This window comes from Buteo buteo, chromosome 19 (genome assembly GCF_964188355.1).
Source record: "Buteo buteo chromosome 19, bButBut1.hap1.1, whole genome shotgun sequence".
Classification (NCBI taxonomy): Eukaryota; Metazoa; Chordata; class Aves; order Accipitriformes; family Accipitridae; genus Buteo; species Buteo buteo.
In genome coordinates, this window is record NC_134189.1 from 14,012,929 (window position 1) to 14,035,598 (window position 22,670).

The 22,670-nt window shown below is 40.0% G+C and overlaps 1 protein-coding gene across 4 annotated transcripts in view; it reads left to right on the forward strand.

Annotated features, from left to right (window-relative positions):
- BCL2L13 (BCL2 like 13) overlaps positions 1–22,670 on the forward strand; it is a 45,766-nt gene that overhangs the window by 15,914 nt on the left and 7,182 nt on the right. For 2 of the 4 annotated variants that reach the window (XM_075051224.1, XM_075051226.1), the window contains exons 4-6: positions 747–903; positions 4,253–4,322; positions 9,889–10,032. In XM_075051224.1, the coding sequence (XP_074907325.1) occupies positions 747–903; positions 4,253–4,322; positions 9,889–10,032 (371 nt within the window). Of the gene's footprint in view, positions 1–746; positions 904–4,232; positions 4,323–9,888; positions 10,033–10,313; positions 11,290–22,670 lie in introns of those variants that run through there. The other 2 variants (XM_075051227.1, XR_012653588.1) reach the window with 2 other exon arrangements.

The following is a 22,670-nucleotide window of genomic DNA, read 5'->3' on the forward strand; positions in this document are numbered from 1 at the left end:
ATGACATTTAATAGGCTACTATAAATAATGAAATGTAAGCAGCCCTTAAGCTGCTGCAGTTGATGACAGAAGTGAAATCATTCCTCAGCAGCTAACATTCAGAGGAGTGTGGAATTAAACCATCAGATTTCTCACTTCCACCAGATTTATTTTTTGTGACATGCTTTGACATGTAAATGTGGCTTTTATAGGGCTCCCAGCAAGGGATGATTTGGAAACAACCTTTGCTTTGCATGTGTGTTGCAAATTGGAAATCTGAAGTAGAAAGGCTCTAGATCTGTTTACGTTCATCCATATAGACCTTTCTTAGAAGTTTTAAACTGAGAAGGAAAAGGTTATATGAACAAGATATTATTTTTAAAAATTATACTCTAGTACTGCTGCAGTTATGTCCACGTGTGGGCAAATTTTACCATGGAAAAGAGGTTCTCTTGCTGCTCCATCAGGGTTGGCATCAGCTTAAAATTGAGAACAGTTGCACATTCAGCTAATATGCTGGTTAGGATGCAGTTGTGAAATAAGAGCTGGAGGGGAAATGTAACTCAAAGTCATCTACGGCTTGTAAGTACCACTTTCAGAATATATTTGGACCATACTTGTTTTACTATTTGTTCATAGCATGCTTTGACTATAGAGTAGTGATTTCTTCGTACCACATGTAAACTGTGTTAACTGGTGGGATAAGAAATCTGAGATTGTTCCTATATGAATGAATTATTTTTTTTTGTATACTTTTTTTCTCTCAGCATTTACCACTACAGGATTTGACTGCCACACTTCCCCAGTGTTCAGTCCTGCCAATCCAGAGAGCTCAATAGAAGACTGCCTGGCTCATTTGGGGGAGAAAGTGTCCCAGGAATTGAAAGACCATCTGCACAAAGCACTGCAGAGCTTGCTTAGCAAGTGAGTTTGCCTTTACTTTTTCAAAGGGAAGGTGTTTTCTTTTGCGTTGTGACTGCTGCTGAAATGCTAAAGATGTGACTACATTTTGTATTGCATTCCTTTCTTTTTCAATGTTCCTTTATCTGGCTGGTTTTTTTGTTTTGTGTTGTAATGTGCAAATACTTCTTTGTGGTGCTTGCTCTTTGCAGTAATGTAAGTTCTAAAATTTTTCTCAGCTTTTATCATTGAACTGAGACTAATTCAAGTAGTTTGAGTTGCTGGTGAAACTAGCAGCTGGCAGCTGCCAATTGCCATTGCCAATTTAATGAATGCTGGGCCGCACCCAGATTAATTTCTTTTACCCTATAGTTAAGAGTGGAGCTGAAGGTTTGTTAGTAGTCTGGCTCAAGATGAGTGGGAGAGTTTCCCTGAAAGGGTGGTAGTTAGATGCTTTATGATCACCATTCAGGTACACATCTGAAGCAGATGTGGGCCCCTGGGTTAACCTTGGTACCTTAAGAGCTATCCTGCCAGTTTAAGATTATTGTTTAAATAGCACATGGTACTTGGCATGCTAGTATCTTGATCAATGTCTTTTGAAAATTGGTAAAATTGTTGTGGTTGCTTAGTTTTCTATTATAAATTAGCAGTCTGATTTTAATGGATCCACATGAACTACTTCTGGCTGTTCTGAGTGACCTCCAAAATGTATTTGTAGAGAGCTGGATTTGGAAGGTGCTACTTCAGGGACAGTTACATAAATGCAATTGTGAAGGCAGCATTAGCAAATAGCTATCTGAGTCTATGTTTTGTGGATTGGTTTAAATAACGTGGCTCAAAAGAAGCTGAGAATCTCCAGTACTACTCTTTCAGGGTTTGCGTAGCTGTTCATGAACTGTTTGAACAATAAGGTACTGGAAGCCTAGATACCAGCGCCTAGTGTACTTTCTGATGCATGGGGCTTCAGCCTTCTATGTGTGCATTGAAGAGGCATCTCATGCCCTCATGAAGGTAATACCCTTTACAGCAGACTTCGGGAAGGTTACAAATTTGGAAGTCATTCCATCTGAACATCAGGAAACACCTTTTTACTGTGAGGAGGACTGAGCACTGGCACAGGTTGCCCAGAGGGGTTGTGGAGTCTCCATCCTTGGAGATATTCAAAAGCTGTCTGGGAATGGTCCTGGGCAGCCTGCTGTAGGGAGACCGTGCTTGAGCAGGGAGGTTGGGCAGGATGTTCTCCAGCTGTGCCTTCCAACCTCAACCATTCTGTGATTCCTTAACTAGCCCATCTATTCCTTAATTAGGTCCCTAGTCAACAATTAAGGGTTGGCATTTTATGACCAATATAAATTAAAACTGACTGTTCGAAGTCAGGTAGGACAGGGCTTTGGGCAACCTGATGTAGTGAAAGATGTCCCTGCCCATGGTCTTTAAAGATCCCTTCCTAACACAAACCATCCTATGATTCTATGACTCTGACCTGGATTTCACAGCAAAGGTGCCATGTGACATCTGACCAGACAGATGAAGATGGTTGTTTCTTTTTCCATGAGTCATCCAAGGGAAAAGTACACTCTTTCAACTCACCATTTAACTTTTAGAAACTGATATATATACTGCCTGCTTCTATATGCAGTTTTTATAATGTCAAAACGCAGGTTCAGTATTGTGTAAACTAACAATTATTTACCCACAGAAAAGAGTATGTGGGGTACAAGTTTCTCCTTAGGTGGTAAAAGATACACTAGCGTGTTCCTCCAGAAATGACAGAAGCTTATCTGCCTTTACAAGCCAGGCATTTGTTCCATGTGGCCTTAAAAACTTGTGCTTAGTATCTTCTGAAGAGCTGGGGTTTTGATAAATACCTCACTACACCCTAAAAAAATAGACTGGCAAGAAGTTGGAAAATTAGCCGTAAGCCTTGCAACCCACTCTTTTCATGTGTCTAAAATGGTAAATTGACATAACAGCATTTTAAGTTTAAATGTCTTAAAGGTTGTAGATAATTGGCTGACTGTCTGACATTGATGGATCATAACTGGTGCACTCTAGGTCCATTCTTTTTAGAAAGTTCCTGAGATGAGGTCTTTGAAAATTAACTGGTTCTAGGTTGTTAGTAGCCTGATGTTCTAGGCTTCTTGTGTTTTCTATGGGAAAATATTTGCATGCCAAGTATTTTTTTTATTTATATATGTACATACATACATACCTATAAAGTCTGAAATGCCTGTGAAAACGTGTTGATATGCATGCCTTTTTTATAAGGCAAACTAGAGCTACTGTTTAATCTCTTGATAATATCCTTCCTGCAGCTGTTGTTGCTCTTCTCATCCCACTGATTCATTTGGATTTGCGTTTTAAAGGAACTAAAGTAGCAATGAGGTTAAGAGAATGCACTTAAAATGACATACCCAAATTATGTTTTCCCCAGTGTGCTTTAACTCTGTTCTTTTACCCATGTTTGCTACAGTAGTGCTATTTGATACAATACTTATTTTGCTTATATTGTCCTGTCCTTTTATACACATATAAAAAGTATGTTGTGGTACAGTAGGCTATTAGATCATGACAGGTTCCTGGAGTTCAATAAGCAGTCTTCTGTCCAATACCAGTTACCACTATTTGCCTTAAAACTGAAGTCTGAACTTGCCTTTTGTCATGATCTGGCTCAGGACAGCTACTTTTGAAGCAGTACATCTTCTGCTGTCACTTGGCAGAAAGTCTTTGTTGTTCCTGACTGTAAGATACTATGTGATCTTGGAGGAAAAAGTATGAAAGAGAGGAATTTCATCATCCCAGTTCAGAGTACAGAGATGATAAATCTAAAATAGAGGTATCTACTGAAATAGGAAGGGGGGTTGTGATCAAAAGTGCTGTTTCTTGCAAATAAAGGCTTTAACTCTAACATAATGTTAATGCGGTCAAGCAGTCTGTGTTGGTTCATAGCCTATATTGTTTATTAAAATTTTACTCTGCATTGGCATCTATCTCACATATGAATTTTTTTAGTGGAATTTTTTATCTTTGAAGTCTTAGGTTATAAAAAATTACATGCAAGAGCTTAGAAATTTTGGTAGCATATCAGAGAACCTACTTACCTAATGCCCTTTAAGTTGCAGAATATCAAATTATTATGAAATTCACTTAACTAATTTTATGAAATCGTATAACTGGGAGAAGGTGATGCCTTCCTGACCCTGTCTGGTGCTGATGTTTTATGTCCTGAAATGTGAGACTTGTGAGCTCTTGAAAATTACTTGCTGTAATATGTGTGAAAATATTTTGTTCTCTGGAAACTGAGAATTTTATTTTATTCTTGTTCTTTTGTTTCCTTTTATAACTTTCAGTGTTGGTTTAACTTCTGCAGGCCAGTGACATATCAAGAATATCGAGAGCGCGCACAAGAGACAGCTGTTCATGCCAGTGGATGGAACAAGGTACAAAATAAGTGACTTTGCTATCTCTCATGTCTATTTGAAGTCCATAGTGTTTTTACTAGCTACAGTTAGGCTTCACAGAGGACCAAGAATAACAAGAACCCACTTGTTTCTAGTAAGAAACAACTTTTGCTCTCAGAATGGTAGATGTAGACATGATATGTAGTTTTTAGATAATTTAGCCAGAAGTTATCTAATGGAAGTATTAGGTCAATCTTCCATCTCAGGTTCAAAATATATGTTAAAAAAAAAAAAAAAGTGCTAAACATGGTGAAAATAAAAATTGATAGTATCTTCAAAATATTTAAATTGTTCAGAAAATATAAGGATAGTGTGCCTACCTGGTTTCAGGTGTAGTTATCTCAAATGATATGAAGCTTCTTTTTAAAACAATATGCAAATCTGTAAATTAATTGAAACTTCATTTTAAAACAAAATGCAAATCTGTAAATTAACTATCTTATAATAGTTGTAATATAGAATTACTGTTCCTAGATTAATCTTTCATTAATCATTCAAATTCATCATCTTAATCATTCTCTGATGGGTTCAGTGGGCATCATAAAAGAATGAAATAACTATTCAAATTTAATCACAAATTGAGTGTTAAAATTTAGTCTTAAATTTAAAATAGAACAAGAAATCTTTTTCCCCTCTTTACATTTTTTTTTCCAGAAATACTTTTCCTTAGCTAGATTTCCCTGCTTACTTCAGAAACTAATCATCTAACCGAGGGTGTGGGCACTTTTAAAGGAGTTTATTAAACATTGCTTGACAAGTTACTGTCCATGGCTCCAGCAGTTATAATTGGTGTGTGTGCTTTCAGTTTATCATCTTGTGATTCATAGCATTTTAGTTTAAACAACCATGAAATCTGGCTATCAAGAAGGTGGCTTAAGCTAGCACATTTTACTTTTCAGTTGGTGAAAACTAAAAACAAGCATAAAACCAGTCATTGTGGCTCAGCTTGCAAGGGAGGAGGTGGATTGAGTTTGACAGTTGCCTACTGCATCTCCATATGCTATTGTTACACACCTCTTGAAGATACAGCCCTGGGTAGATGGATCTGCTACATTTGGAGGTTTATGATTCAGCCTTCATGGCTGCTACATTTGTGCAGCCCCTGTGACTAGTGGATTTTGTTACCCATCAGTTTGTGATTGAGAATATCATACAGAAGATGTCTTTGTCATCATCTTTGTTACCCGCAACATTTGTTACTACAAAACTTGCAGTCCACAAGCTAAGGAGAATGGAAATTTTACGGAATAATACAGCATCTGTTTGTATGGTTTTCGTGGTAGCTGGATGTTTCAGGAATGCCTAGCAGTTCCTTTAATAATACTTGTTTTGAGGAGATAGAATAGATTTGTGTTGGTTTCATTTCCTTTTAAATTCCTTTATCATCTTAATCAGAATCGTATTTTATAACAGAAGAGATCCAGATATCTTTCCTCCAACCTCAACCTAGCTTAATTTTCACTCTAAAGAAGAAGCTGTTAGAAAAAGAATTTTTTAAAGTAGCTATAAATAGACATAGTGTTAAGTCTAATTAGCAGGCATACAGCAGCAAAATGAGGCTATGCTGACCTCAAGTTTATGAAAATTGGAAGGATGTATATTTAAATTGACTCTATTGGGAGAACTGAAGCTTACTCCCTTTTACGACTAAATAATAAGAAAACATACAACTAGCTGGGCTAGCTGTACAGAATAATAAATCTCTCCCTGTTATATGCTTGCAGCTGTTACATATGCTATAGCTTCTTGGGTGGAGCAGAAATTGAAGATGCACAGTAGCTGTGGCAGATGTCAGAGGGTTAAAAATGTGGAAATACCCTCTCACAGACAGAATTCTATGTGATCAAGGCTTGTGGTTTGATCCAGACTAGAAGACATAAAACAGCTGAAGCTGGTAGATGAAATGTGTTTTCAGTTACATGTAAGCTGTATCTGTTGTGCTCAGTAGTGGCATCTTGCACAGCAAGATGCTCTTTTTGATTTCAGTAGCCTATGAACTAGTATATAAAATCTCACTTCAAATTTCTGAGCCTTTGCTGCTGTAGGTATGTATTATTATACATATGTATGTTTAAAAGCCCGACCTATTTAATATATTGAATGCGATGCACTCAGAGAGCCACACTGATCACTTAAAGGCCCAGTATCTCAGTGGCACAAAGCAGACTCAAAGTAGTCTTTGCGAATCTTCATTGATGTTATGTGGATGAGAACCATGGCTTACAGGTAAGCATATATTTCTGGGAGCTACTGGATTACCTAGATGGTTAGCTGGTTGGAGGTTGTGGACAAAGGCTTGATCTGTCTGGTTTACAATTGGGAAGGTGTCATTTTTAGCCATACCACTTTTCAAAGAACCTATTCGTTATACAAGCATGAGCAGAAGGAAGACACTTCTAAATATAGCTGTTATTTTTTCCATTTAAAGATGCGAATCTTTTCCAGAGTGCAATGGTATGTTTGAACTGCTGAAGAGATTTGGTTAACTGAGTAGCACATGAGATGTAAAGGAATGTTTTCAGTCACTAAAACATGAATATCAATCTGAATGAGGAAATATTGTAGGGTAAACTACTACTTAGGAAACTCAGTTCTTCCATTAACATCCCACAGAAGCAAAGTTTACCCACAGACATTAGAAGTGCTGGTTCTCAGTAAAAAAATTTCAGGAAAAGAAATTATTTCATGTATTTCTCAGAAATTGTGATGTGAAAATAATAGCCATGATGTTGGATTCTGTAAAGAAAAGGAGTCTTCATCTTGTATTTTAAATAAGGCTTTCATTAAAACAAAACAAAACCAAAACGACCTCAAACTTAGGGCAAATTATATTTCTATAATAAATAAATGTAATAAAAAATTGAAATACTTCACTGTTGAGATTTTATGGGTTTTGCTTAAAATTGAGTATCATGAACATACTCCAAAATACATGATTACACTATTGTGCATCAGATAAAAGGATAACAAATACTGAGATTCAACTGAACTGGTAAGTAGGTTAGCAGTCATCTTAATGTCCCACTTTTACTGATTAATGGAGCTAAGGAATAATACAACAAAAATGTAAGAAATAGTCATGTAAAGAATTAGATGAATCTTACGTTAAAATAGTCAGAAGGTACGCAGAAGTGGCAATTACTTTGGATACACTTCTTCAAAGTCTCTGGACTTTGTAATAATTTTTTTGTGTGTATGTTTGAATTTGTAATATTGTACTATGGGATTGCAATAGTATAATTGACAGAAATCTTAATTTATACAATTAATCAGAAATCTTCTGATAGTAAAGGGTTTTTTTTAATGATTCCATAGAAGTTTTCTCCTGCCAGCTATTTTCTGGCATGCTGTGCTTGATACTCTGTATGTTTTTCTTCAGTCAAAATATAAATAGCCCCTAGCATCCCTTCCCAGGCATACTGGTGGAGGAATTGCAGTTGTTTTGAATTGCTAAGGCTATATTTTTATTTTGGTCTAGTTAAATCTCATCACCATTCATATAGCTACTCTTAGCTACAGAAAGCTGTTGATAACCTTTATGGAAGTACCGTGAAGAAGGTACCTTCTTTCATGAATTTAGGGTCATGCAAACCTGTTACTGTTCCTACTGGTCTCAAAGGTTTCTATAATTTCAATAATTTCAGTGGGAAAGGAAAACCAGGTGGTGTTTGTTGGTTTGCATGGAATTGGATATTAGAGTTTCATTTGGTCCCTCGCTCCTGAGGCCTGCAGAGGCTTGCTAAATTTGGGAGTGGATGGATTAGATATTTAAGTTGGCAAAGGAGATGGCAACAATCATGTTCAGTATGCCAACATTTGAGCTCCCTTCATTTCCTAACCAGCCTTTTTTTGCCTTTGTTTCCCTTGCCTTCAGCTTAAAGTAAATGTCAAATATTTTGAGATCTCAATGTTCATGCTGTTGTAGAGTTATGTGGGTGTGCCCAAAGCCTCTGAAAGATGCCTGGTCTTGACAGCATGCTTTTTTTTTCTTCGATCCAAAAATATCGAAGTTTCTTCTGACACTTGGCTCACCTTGACCTGCTCCTTAACGTTTGCACAATGTAAGCTTGCACCTCTCCTGCCTGAGTTGAGATTAATTACAAGAAACTCAAAAAACCCAAAGGCTTTTAAAATTCAAGCACCATCCTGTTCCTAGTTAAGTGACTGCAGTGTAACTGTTTGTCCCAGAACAGTCCTATAACCTGTCTGCCATAGTACTGGACTTTCTGAGTTGCTAATCAGCTGGAACATCTTAAATTTATCAGGTTACAGGCATTTTTAAGGCCCTATCTGTTTTTAGTGGTACATCTCAGTGTGACTCCACCATGAATTTAGTACAAATCTCAAACCCAGCCTACTTTTCCTATTTGTCTTCCTCCAGCTTTGCATCCTGAGGTGTGTTTTCTGGGAATAGTAATGGAGGATATTTACAGAAAAGAAAATCAGGCTGAAGGAGGAGGAGACTGGGAAAGGAAGAAGGCATTTGGAATTCAGTCTGAGCAGTAGTATTAGCCCACATCTGCCTTGTGCAGCTGGGAAACAATGTTCTTATTTGAACAGTGAATAGATATGCAACACAGTTGTCACAAACTAGGTGCGATAAAACTTACAAATATTTTTCTCTTGTATCATAATAGTGCTTTTTCAGATGCTAATGACTTCAACTGATACCAGTTTCCTGAACTTGGTTAAGTGCTGCATATAAACTTTGCCCAGAGGGCCACTTGTGTGCTCTAGAAGAATAAATTTAGAGGTTTTAAAGTTCAACTGCATGTTGTTTAGGCAAACAAAAACATAATTTCAGAAGGAAGTGTCTAGAACTGTATAATATGAAGGAGGTGGATTCACAGAGTCTTGCATCTTCCAGAGCAACTGACGTTTGGGTTAAGGCTGAGCATTCAGTTAGAGACAAAGGGTTTGGAAGGAGGAATGAGAGTAGGAAATGAGGGAGGGAATTCTGTACATGTTAAATTTGGCATTGGAGAGAGAGTTAACATGGAGAGGGGTCTGTCATTTTAAACATGTCTGTAATGTTATGGTGCTGGGAGGAGTTGTTTGTTTCTAAGCTCTCTGAAAGCCAAGTGTTAACTTCTTAAGAGACTGTCTAGTGCAATGTATCTATTCGAGAATGTATATGAGTTTGCTCTTTAAATACAAATTGGATGCATATCCCTTCAAACTATTTATAATGTTGCATCTTTCCACTTCTGGGGTAGCAAGTTCTGGATTGTTCTGCTTCTTTACCTGAATCTTGTGTTGGGAAAAAATGGGGCTTAAGAAGGCACTGCAGTCCTGTTCTGTGAAACTCTCAAATTAGGCTGTGGTGTTTTGCTTATCAGATTAAGTGCTGCTTTCTTACTGAATTGAATTGTGTTTCTGCCTTGTGTCTTCACAAAAATGAAGTGTATAACAAAGTGTATAGTCCCTGATACATTTGGACTTTTAGATTCTGACCTTTTCTGTGGACCACATGAATTCTTCTGTTTTACCTACATAGTGTATTGATAATGCTTTCTGTATTTATTCACAATTCTTGTTTTTGAAGGTCTTGGTACCCCTGGTTCTGCTACAACAATTTCTGATGGAGTTAACCAGACGGGGCCAGGAACCACTGAGCGCACTTGTGAACTTCGGGGTGACATATCTAGAAGACTATTCTGCAGACTATATCATTCAACAAGGAGGATGGGTAAGAAGACAATGTTTAATTTTCATACTTAGTTCAAAGCCGTGATACTATACTTAATAGGAGTGAAAGCTAAGAGGGGTTGCTAGAAGTAAGCAGATGAGAGCAGAAATGCCCCAGAAAAAGCAGAAAAAAAAGCAGGAGGTCAGGACCATATAGTTGAGAAAGTATCTTGGGCAGTCATCTATTTCACCTCTCTGCCCCAAGGCAGAACTGACTTTTACCCATTCATTTCTGATGTTGACATTAAAGACCTATCTGACTGGACTCCCCAATTTCCCCAGGCAGACTGCTCCAGTTTTGTGCATGTCTGGTTTGTTGGATTGCCATTGAAATTGAAGAGGTCTTCAGGTGCCAAATAAAAACTAGTTTTCATGCACTGTGTGTTAAGATGCTAATTTGTTGCTATATGGTGAGCTTTTGTTTGTATGTTCTTTCCTGTTAATAGACATAACAGAATTGCATTTAGAAGCAAATACCACTAACAAGAGATACTGTGCCTGAGAGGCTCATCTTTTTAATATTGCCTTCATACTCTGGTGACTGCTGGAAATGGTATATGGTGTTTTTCCTTTAAATTTCGGAGGGTTTTTCAGCAGATAAGTAATTGGGGACCACTTCTTACAGAAATGTCAGTAGGTACTAATTTATTTGTATAATACTTGATAGAATAGCTAATGCATATTGGATGTTATAGCTCTATAGGAACATGAATAGAATGAGCAATCAAGATTTCTTTGTGTTGCATTTCCTTGTGGAAATCTTCAATTCATGGTAACCAACGTTCCTGAGTCATGGCATGCTGAGAAAGTTTCATTTAAAAATGCATCACAGAGGCAGCTTACAGCCAGTGAGCTGGGTCTTGAAGGCTGAGCTTTAGATTACTGGGTGTCATGGTTTAACCCCAGCCAGTAACTAAGCACCACGCAGCCGCTCACTCACTACCCTCCCACCCAGTGGGATGGGGGAGAGGATCAGGAAAAAAAGTAAAACTCGTGGGTTGAGATAAGAACGATTTAATAGAACAGAAAGGAAGAAACTAATAATGATAACAACAACAACAACAACAATAATAATAGGACTGGAATATACAAAACAAGTAATGCACAATGCAATTGCTCACCACTTGCCGACCAATGCCCAGTTAGTTCCCAAGCAGTGATCCCCCCAGGCCAACTGCCCCCAGTTTATATACTGGGCATGACGTCGCATGGTATGGAATACCCCGCTGACCAGTCTGGGTCAGCTGCCCTGGCTGTGTCCCGTCCCAACTTCTTGTGCCCCTCCAGCCTTCGTGCTGGCTGGGCATGAGAAGCTGAAAAAGCCTTGACTTGGTATAAACATTACTTAGCAACAACTGAAAACATCAGTGTGTTATCAACATTCTTCTCATACTGAACCCAAAACATAGCACTGTACCAGCTACTAGAAAGAAAATTAACTCTATCTAGCAGAAACCAGGACACTGGGTTTGGGAAGGATGCCAGATTTGAATGGAATTAATCTGGGATTAGTGAAATGGCTCCAGCAAGTTGATTTATTCTAAAAAGAAAAGCTGTTCAGGAAAACCCAGTGATTAAAAAGTGCTAGTAGGAAAAATCTCATTCAGATAACTTCTCACATTTCAGGACTTTACCTGAAGTTTTTTTTAAGAGTTTGTTCCAGAATTTCTGCATGTCTGCACTTTCCTATATCCTTTCCCTTCCCGGCAATTGCGGATAATAGTTTTCAAAGCCTTTGGGAGGGATTGTTTGTCTTTAATGGACAGAAACACTAACAGCATGCAGCCAAATGACCTTAGGTCATTTGATAAGTGTACTCACATTTCAAAGTATTTTCATCACAGGGAAGGTCCTTACTTGCAGCCTTAAGACAGATGGATGTTAGTGCTATTTTGCTTTTCTGCCTTTTTTTTAAACCTCAGAAAAGGCTGTGGTCTGTTCTCTAGCCCCTGTTTGAGGCCTGCTATAAACATACTTAATATAGTGCAAAGCCTCTGTAAACAAGCAGCTTTCCAGCATGGCCTCCAAGGGAGGGGGCTGTGCTTTGTGTTTGTGTGACTGTGCATGTATGTACAGATCTGGATAGTTGGTGTTTAATGGGCTACGGGCCTGTCTGTATACATCCAGTCAGGCATAAAATCAGACTGACATAAGCAGTACAGCAAACAAGCCAGAGCTATTTTTGAAACAGCAGAAGAGGCGAGGAAAGAGACAAGGTGATGAAAATCCTTTCCAGCCAAATTAATGTAGCTGCACTAACCCTTTGTGAGTTGCTCTGGGAATGGGCTTGGGGACCCAATGGACTTGTGGCTTAATGTGGAGGAAGGGAATATATGGTTTTATTGTAAATTTTTTTTCCTGTAAGGAAAATGTTCATTTTTACTGAGTGGCATGCTTCTCAGTTTGTTCCGAGTCTGTGGGATGGTGTTCTGGGGTTGGCAGTGCTGGGAGCAGGGCGTGGGGTAAAGGTGGGAGAGTTTGTGTTTCTGAGAAGGGCTGGGGAAGAGCTGCCTGGCAGGCTGTTAGCCGTCACGCAAGTGTTTTGCATTTTTTAAGATGAGCATCTGCCACCGGGGCTCTGTGTGCCGGATCAAGTTGTCAGTAATACTTCACTAGAGCCATAAGGGCAATATATAAACCTGGGAGTCTCCAGTGAATTATATTGCTGTGACAGTAAGAGGTTCAATTTTTGTGTTATTCTGGAGTGGTGTGAAGTTGGTCTTTCCTACAGCTGCTAAGCACTTACTTAAAACTGAGAAGATACCAGAACAGCCTGTCTGGTTTTTTGTGGATCAGGAACAGAGGAGAGCTTCACAGGAGTCACCTTCTCAGAGGCAGACCTGAAAAATTCTGTACTGTCTCTGGTGCTGTCTCTTTCCTTGGCACCACATAATTTGGGATCTTCTTCAATTTCTGGATTGAAGTCAACCTTTGCCAGGAGGGAAGTAGCCAGTTGAAGGTAAGGGGTCAGCTGAACCCTTCCTATGCCTCAGTGCAGATCTGTGGAGTCAGAATTTTACAGAGCTGTGTCATCCACTGGGACCACTTGCTGCGTCATGCTGTGCAGCCATGATGCGGCTGGAAGAGCTCCCGAGGTTCTGCGTGTGTGCAAGACTTCATGTTGTTTTCTGGGCTCTGGAGGCTTGTAGGTCCGGGAAAGCATCTGATTGAGGATGGTGGACAACAGTTAACTAGAAGCAAAATTGCTAGCTTAAGGGAATAAAGGTTGGTAAATTGGATAGCTATGCAGTAGATTTCAAGAAATCAGCATGGCTTGTGAGGAATGGGAAATGTGGGATACCAGAGGTAGAGCCTCTGAGATGAGAAGTTGCTTTTTTATTTTTCATCCCAGTCCTGCAGATATACAGTGATGAGATGATATGTTGAAACAATCAGTGTTCCCCTCCCATTCTCCCTTCAGGCACTAAAATTGTAATTCAGATAACTTTTCATGGTAAAGTGGGACTGGGATGTAATGGTTGGTTGGTTGGTGAGAGAATAGCTGGCATATTTTCATGTTCAAGTGCATACAATATTTTGATAATATGATTCTGGTCATTGTGTATGCTGTTCCCCTTCCCCTTCGTCTGTTTTACAGCTTTAGGGTCAAAGTCTTCCAAGTAGGAATGTCTGCAGTGCACTGCATATTGTGTTTGGATGCAGCTGGCAGCATAAACGTGAATGAAGAGGTGAAATGACTACTCCATCTAGTTTACAATCTCTTAGGTTTGCAGGTGGATGCAAGCTGAGTTTGGAGGACTGTAAGAAAGCAAGGAAATCTTGCTTTCTTCTGGAGAGCCTCCCTTTTTCACTAATTACAGTGACAGGTTTGGCTGTAGCTCTTATATTTGCCCTGCTTGACTTTTAAGTTTTAGTGTGATCTCTCTTTTGGAGCAAAAAGCATGTTTGGCATTCTGGGTTCTCTAACTAGACACATGTGGGAACACACATTTCTTCCTCCTGACTCTCTGTTTTGAACCCAAATGGTCATACTAAGATCTTGTTCCTTTATCATCTTGAGCCATTGCAAACCAATTCCCTGCCTGATTTAGCAGGAGCTTCATTCTTCTCCTTCCTGAAAGCAATGTTAGGGCTCAACAAACTGACATGCAGTATACATGCTCTCCCCTCCCCTTCTCCTCCTCTTCCCTCCCTTCTCCTTTCCCCTCCCTTCCCTCCTTGTACCTCCCCTCCCTTTTTGCTCTGTCTGACTTCTCCAGGGCTGAATGCTGCTGCATCAGAAGCAATTCTTGGTCTCCTGGAAAAGTGCACAGTAAGGCCAGTCAGTTGGTAAGGATTTTTTTCCTCTTCCTTTCCCATCCCTCCTCCCAAATAATTTATTTCTTCTCAAGCTCTGCAGATCCTGTTTTCCATGGTTAGATTTCATCTATGTTGAAATAGTCTGGGAATGTCTATAGGGAGGAAAAAGTATATGATTGCTTGGAAGCTAGCTGCTTTTATTTTTTCTGTCAGATTCACATCCACGTTACGAGCCCATCTGCTTTTCACTTGTTTGAAAGAGGTGAAATAAGTGCATGCAATTGCTGTTTATCAGTATTTGGTTAATAACCTTTCTTCTCTCAGTAAGAGGCTGGTATTTGTATTTGTGACCCGTAGCTGAAATTCTCTGCCTTCCCAGCGTTCTTGTCTCATGATGTTCAGATCTGGATTTGAATTTAACTAGCTACTTGCCCATGTTGAAGAAAGTAAAAGTAAATTTGCTTGAAATAAGCATAGTGTTTACAGTTTCAGATCTCAGCCTTAGAAGAGCTGTCCTCTGTTTCCAGTGTTGTGTCTTGGGCTTTTCTGCTGGTTTTGGCATTTTGTTTGCTGCTGGTAGTTGAATAATCTATGTACTACAGTCTGTTAACAATCAGGAGGAGAAAAAGGCGAAGAGATGCTTGTCATCCTAGCAAAGCGAGGCAGTCAGTTTGTGTTACTGGAGATTAAAATCTCCTTCTGCAGCAGTCCAGGTGTCTGTCTTGACAATGACAATGCAGAAACAGAGAGGCGTGCTCCACTGGAGGAGAGATAACTAAGTTTACTATGGTAGAGATGCGAGAAAAGGCAATCTAATTAGAGAAGTCCTAGAAAGGAGTTTTCCTTTCAAAATAATTATACTTTACACTTGTATCATGGAACATTGCAGTAAAACGTCCACTTTTATTTGTATGTAACTTCTCTGGTACAGTAATAGATTTGTTAGGCACTGTGGCTGAAGGAGAAGGAACTTAAATCATCAAGGAGCAACTAGATCTCCTTTCTTTTTTCCCTTCCAATAACTTCAAATCGGTCTGTCTGAAGAAGTGGTCTCTAAATAACTGAATTTACTTCAATTTAAACTGATAAAACTGAAACCTTAAAGGGTGTTGCTTTGGTCCTGACTCTGTGCAGGTAGTAGAGGTTATGTTGGAGGGCAGGGGAAGGAATAGGATCACTTCCGCAGGCTGTTCTAGCCAAAGCATTCCTTGAAGGGGATGAGAGCAGTGGCTGCAGTATCGGTGTGCTTTGATTTGGTTCACACAACCTTTTTTTTTCCCTTTTTTTTTTTTCTTTTCCCCTGTAATAAAAAGTACAATCCTATTTGTGGACTCTGCTCTGTTTTTCTTGGCTCCACCCATCTTGATAGTTTCACAAAGATGAATACTACACTAAATGCCTGAGGGCTTTTTGTTACTTTTTTTTAATGTATTGTTCTAGATCTGGGTGTTGTCAGCTGCCCCTTTTATAATCCATTTCTCTGAAGGATTAGCAGGGTAACACTGTCAGGTCTGACTTCAGCAAGGGTCTGAAGAGGCATGGCATAGCAGGGCTGTGGATGGAGACACAGAGCAGATGGAATTGCAGCCTGGTCGGCACGGGTGGGAGTGAAGCTGTCCTGACCCCAGCAGCCATCTGTGGGCACAGCCTTTGCCTGCTCAGCCCTCAGCACAGGCAGCACTTCACCAGCACATGGCTCCTCCTCTATTGCAGCTAGAAATCATACAAGCACATTCCCAGCTCTGGGAAAATTTGTTATTGTGGGAAGTTTGCTTGTTTCTCCAGAGGGACATCTCTTGGGATCCCTGGACACAGACCAGTTCATCACTCCTTGCCTTTTCTTTTTCAGACACTATGTTTTAAGCACAAACGCATTTGATGGGATCCTAGTACTCTTATTGTCGCTGTGACACTGTCGGTGCACGGAAAGTAATTTCTCTCAGTGATAGGTTATGTTAAAGTATAGTCAGTACTCACCCCTAAGAAACTTCCTGTGTTGAGTGTTTTGAATTTTTTAGCATAGTAAAGATTGCTCTCCCGGGACACTTGCATTCTGCCAGCATTTCCTCCTGCACCTCAAGGCACTCTTTTTTCTTGGGAACTTTATGTGGGTCTGTTTAGTTTCAAGGGAAAAAAAAAAAAGCTCAGGGAACATAGATTTTTTTTTTTTTCCTGCAAGATGGCACTCCTCTCTGGCCCGTATACAGAATTTTTGCCTGTGCTGGATGAAATCAAGATCTGAGGAATATGGGTGGCTTGCCAGGCTGTGTAGTTTTTCAGGGAGCTTTTCTGTGCCTTCAGAGATGAGTTTTGTACGAGTTGCCTGTCCACATCATTCCTTGTGAGAACACAGTTAACTGTTACCTGCCTGTTTATACTTCTTTAAGAACTGAGCCAGAGAGACCAGTTGAGCTTTTAAGAACAGTTAAAACCAAACCCTAGAATAATACACACAGCTTCCACAGCAGTTAAGACACAGTTATTTTGCATGTGTCTGGTCTTCTGAGCTTACACAGCAGAGCTTTCAAAGTCTTCTCTTAAGGTGCAGTAAGTGCTCTGTTGGACACCTTAATGGAGATCTCTTTCTGTTCTTTATCTAATAACATCTCCATTATAGATGCAATGTGTACTACTACTCCTATTATTTTTCTAGAAAAAAAAGTTACTTTTATCTTTGAGACACTCAGAATTTTGATTTGAATTATTATTATGGTAAATAAGGATGGTTTTTTTCCTTGTGTGTAGTTAAAAGTTTTTGCTGTTAGCAAAAATAACTACTATAGTTAGTAAGTCAGCTTGTTTGTATATACTTAATAACAGACTTATTAGAAAATGATGAAAAATAGTATAGTCATCATGAGAGTCAGTTTCCAAGTCTTGATTTTTTTTTGTTATGTTTACTGTCTTTAAATCATAATTGAAACTGTGTTTTTAAGTAGCAATTTCATACTATATGCTAAAGATTGGTAGTGTTCTGAATCCACTGCTGAGAGTGATTTTCAGCAAAGTTCAGATTATTGACACTGGCAGGACTACAGCTGAATCCAAACTGATGGGTTCTGCTTATTGGAGGAACTTTCAGATATTTTTTTCATTATTTTGTTACCAGTTTACAGTTGTCTAGTGTAGCTCACCCTGTAGCATAACAGCTATAACCTATTCTGAGGGCTAGTCTAGCACATTTGTTAAAAGTGCTTTCTGTCACTTGTAGAAGTCTTGGGGAAAATTTCTACAAGGCAAACCCTATAGGTTGAGGACAGTGATTGACTTCTGTAGCTCCTTTTTTAGGTCCGCAGATGACACCTTGACAGAATTAAACTGATCTCCTCAAGACTGCCTCACATGCTGTGGACCATCCTTGTGTTCTAGCCAAGAAGGGAACTATCCAGTTCTCCTCCTCCTCCTCCTCCTAACTTGTGCCAACTCTTTCCTCAAGTGGCAGTGATTGAGATCAGGAGTGGCAGGGTGCTGTGGTAAGGGACTTGCTCTTGCTTCCCTAGACATACCTGACGTGGTTCTGTAAGTATGCTGGATGAGGAAAACAAATTTGCAAGTCTCCCAAATATGAAAAAGATGAACTCTGATTTTTCTGGTCTGGAGCAGTAGACTATTGGTTTACAATGAACAAAGCAGATAAAGAAACGCTTACATACATTTCTTTCTTACAGCTAAATCTAAAGTGTAGGGCTTATATAAGGCCTCAGGTTATTAAAAATCCTTCCTCATGTTCCATCCTGTCCTGAATTAATCTGTGGGTGCTTTGCTTCTGGGTCACTTCTGTAGATGAATCAAGGGAATTGTCCTAAATGTCATTCAATTTTTATTACAGCTACTTTAAAAGAAAAGAAAACAAAAACAAAACACCAAAAAAAACCAACAAAAGAGTGCAAACCTCAACTGAATCAGCACAAAATCCTAGCTTTATCCTCTTGACTTTCTGAATTAACTCTTAATTCAGCTCAAGAAATATTAATCATGTATCCTAAATAATGCCTATTACTGTCTGGCTTTTCAACTAAAACTTCATAAGCTTTTAATGAAAAAGTAGTGAACTACCCATTGACACTCATTGTGTTAGCTTTCCCCCAGGTTTCCCAACCTCGGGTGATCTGGTCTCTTCAAGCTTGGAGAGTTTTGTCCGCGAGGCACTGACACGGAAATTAAATTGTCTGTAAAGACAGAAAGGAATCAGCCAGGCTTTATAAGGCTCTGATTTATAGGGAGCCAGCGACTGATAACTCTTTTGAGGTCAATCCAGTCTGTACAGTGTGAGAAAAGGAACAATAAAATGCTTGAGCCTTTTAGGTCCTCCCTTCTGCTGAAGGCAGGGTGGGTGTGTAGTGTTGGTACACGTACATATTAATGAAGTTTTTGAAATATTGAGGATTGCCCATGTTCCCTGTATTACCATCCCTTCATTTCCTTACCCTCTCCAATGCAGTTTATCCTGCACATACCCCTCAGCATATGCCCAGATCTTATCTGTATTTTGTGAGAAGCATAACTCCAGTCAAAGTGCTCAGCAAAGCACGTGGCCTTTAAAAAATGCCCTGATACATGGGAATAACTAGAATAAAACTAATGCCTGATCCTCGTATGTCAATGTTGCCTCCCCATCTGTTTGTTAACCTGCTGGGGATCTAGCATTACATCATACTGAGCTAAGATATTTTGATGGGCCTGGGCACCTAGTGGTCCGCATAGTAGCTGTGATGGTACTTTGTCCATATTACTTGTTCATTTTTATCATGGTCAAATCATTTGTGGGTTCCCTCTAGAGAACAACTTTGATTTTCCTTATGAGAGGAAAGGGAAGAGTTAGAGTGGTGGATCAGGAATAGAGCAGAAGCGGAGGCTGGAGGAATACGTATTGAGGAGTATCCGGATGGCTTAAATTTCACCACAGTCTCTGTACCCGATTGTCTCCATTGACTATAGGTAGCTCTCTATCTCACAGTCCTACTGTGGACTGCTGAGTCACTGCTCAAAGGTGCTTGGCTTTTGCCACTGTACAGTATATGACTTCAGGGGAATTTAGGCAGTCTGAATATGGCTCTAGTTGGTGCTTTTTTTAGTTTATTACTGAAAAGGAGTTCGCTACAATCGCCAGAGCTCACAAGCCCGTAGAACTGTAGAAGTGGTTTTGGAATAATTTTTTTATATGCTTCATGTTGAACCAGTCACAGCAGCATGGGTGCGCTAACAGTGGTATGTTAAGAGCTGTTATCAGTTGTGTGTGCGTCCCTGTTCTTTATGTTAGCGTCAGATCACAGACATAGTCTGGTTTGTTGTGATGTACTGTGGACAGGAAATAAATTCATTCCGATTTGTGGAGGGGTAGAGCTGAGCAGAGAGGAGGGTAGTATAGAGGTTCATGAGATTCCAGGTTTTACCCCTAGTTATTTCATTGTTTAACTGCTGTTTTCTGAGTCTGTATTGCCTGTGGAAATAAAAAATTTGCTATGATCACAGGTGTCTGTTAGTAGCTTATATTAGAGTGAGACTATTTCCTACTTAATCAACATCCAGAGAAAATCCTGATGATCAAAGGAGTGAATGTACAATCTCAGAGTGTCTGGGCAGCGGGCTGCCTCTCCATTCTCAGCACAGAGTGGAAGCTAACCACAGTGACTGACTCCCTGCTGTGGTGCTCTCCAGTGTCTGCTGGAACAGGACAGGTCGGTGCTGCGTGTGGAGTCCTGTCCTCACATGCTGTGCAGCAGCAGCCCTGGCCCACACTGCTCAGTATTTGCTCTCTTTGGATCTGGTAACCTCTGCCTTTACTTAAGCTTCTTTGCTCTTCTTTTTCATTGCCCTTACTTTGCAATGCTGGTTGCTTCCTCCTAGGTTGTAGAGCTCCATTTTGTTTTAATGGCCTGAGCTGCGTTTGACAAAAATGTCATTCTTCTAGTGAAACATGACTTTCAAGAGGGTACTGGAGTCTTGAATTGTCAGTCACTGCTTGCAGAGCAGAACTTCTTTGGATTTGTTGGCCTGTGTGTGGTGTCTGAACATTTTCACAAATTTAATGCTTTATTAATTTTTATTTCCTTCTGAATCAAGACTTTGTGGAGATCCGTAGGTGCTTAGTGAATGGCTTGATCGCTTTTATAACCTTCCCCTGAGGAATTCTGTGTACCGTTTCTGTTTAGAGTTTCTGAATGTGTTACTGAGCCAGATGATGCTTCCCACATCCAAGCAATCTAAAGGCATTTTTGAAGAAAAGTTCCTTTTGAAGTGTTCTGAGAGATTCCTTTATTCATGCACAAACATCTTCCAGAACTCCATGGGCTGAGGAGATTTAGATCCTACCCCTGCCAAAATACATTACGAAATCTTGATGTTCCCAGTGGTGTCCTGTACTATAGCCTCCACCATTGTCCAGAAGTCTCCAGGAATGGGTCCATCAAGTTTTGCAAAATGGCAAGGTGTTTGGGGGGAGTGGGTAGAGAAACCTCACTCCCATACTCAGCTTAGGCTCCGCTGACCCCCTTTCACAAAGTTTATTGGTAACAGTAATAATTTCCACCATGAGAGGTTAAAGTGTTACTGCCTTAAGTTGCACAGCTCTCAAGTGCCAGTTCCTGCTTTCGCTAGGGCTCTACTCCTGCTTCATTTGCTCCCACTGCACCTACTGCCCACCACCAGCAATGTTTGTGCTGTCTCTCCTGTGCCTGCCAACTTGCTTTTTGGTGGGTTTTTTTGGTGTGTGTGGAGATCCTTCCCCCTTCTAGGGAAGCGAGGAATTGTAGTGTGCCTGGTGTCTTTGGAGAGTACACCCGTGTCTGTGGAGAGTCCAGGGCCTCTTGTGCGTCCCTGAGGGAAAAGTGCCTTGCTGCTGGCCCAGGTGCTATGAACTCTGCAAGTATGGCTGCTCCGAGTTAGAAACCATTCACTTGTAGGCCACGGACTCCTGGCATAGTAGGGACTAAGTGATAATTGGGAGTTTCCAAAGCTGAAATGCATTTTCCTTCTGCTTTCCAAGCAGGGCACTGGTATCGATTCGGCTCTTTTGGCATCAGTGTGAGCAGGTGCAGCTGCTGGCCCTGCTCCACCCCTAGTCACGCTCGCACACTGGGGCGTCTCAGTGGGCCAGACTGGACACTGATCAGGGTTAAAAACAACTCTGCAAAATAAAGAATGTGTTTGTTTTTAACTTGGATCGGTTCCTGACACAGACCACTGTGTGGATCCTTAAAAAGTTGTGGAACAACTGAGGAGGTGTCTTGGAATGGGAAACCGTTGTTAGGAGACTGGAGCAGAACCAACCCCCAAATTCACAGGTGTCAGGAAGGGTTTAAAAAAGAGGGGGACAACTGCTTGCAGTGCTGTAGGAGAACTATTGCGTGTGGAAGGGAGCAGGGAGAAAGAGAATGAATGGATTTTAAAATTTTTTTCTTCACATTATGGTGGGACTGTACAGGAAAGCTTGATAATTGAATGAGGAACTTGCATGGAAGGGACTTCCAGCACTGCAGTACCTGATAAAATGTTCTAATAATTTTTAGAAGCAAGAAGGTAATTGAATCTTTGTTAACGGTTTCACAGACTTCTGTTACATGGCATAGCAAACTTTGGGGTTCCTGGCTGCCCTTATCTCTTGTTTTTACGTTCTTGGTATCACACCCATCCTAAGTTCTTCTTATGCACTTAATTTTTTTTCCTCTTTCCCCTTGAAGTAAATCTCTTCTGTGTTACATACTTAGCAGTCCATGCATGACTAGGATCAACAATGCTGTCCTTTCTGTAAGGAGGGAGTCAGTATTTTACACTTGCAGTTTCTCTAACTGGAGCCCACTGTCAAATTTTTAGGATGCCTACAGATTTTTCCTAGCTAAATAAAACCAAGTAAACCCTGTCAGCACCTTTGGATGTCTGTGCTCAGTTGTTTGTTTTAACTTAATTTGTGTAGCCAAAGTTATGATGACAGTCTTGGAAAGTGAACTCCTTTAAGAACAGCTAAATTTGTTTGTAGTAAAATATTAGAATTACTGTAGATTCCAGCTTGTTGGTACAAAGTAGAAATACAGGCTTCAGATAGCACTGGAAATGTGATAAAATTAATGTAAGAGAAACACTGTTAAATGAAAATGGACAAGCAATACAGAGCACTTGCACAAAACGGAGAAGAGAGTGGTATTCAGCTGGGCTCATGTATTTGTGTTTGCTTTCTTTTTCTTTGTTTTGTTTCAGTTTGGTTTCAGACTTTGGTATCTTCTTCTTTGGTTAATAATGCCCACATGGTAAGTCTTGGTGATGCACGATGATGCAGTAGTGTCAGGGAGAGGAGGAGGTCCCAGCAAAACTCTTGTAAGTGGTTCCATTCTCTGGACATGCCGGTTGGGTTCTGTAATCTCTTCTAAAATGTAGGTCAGACAA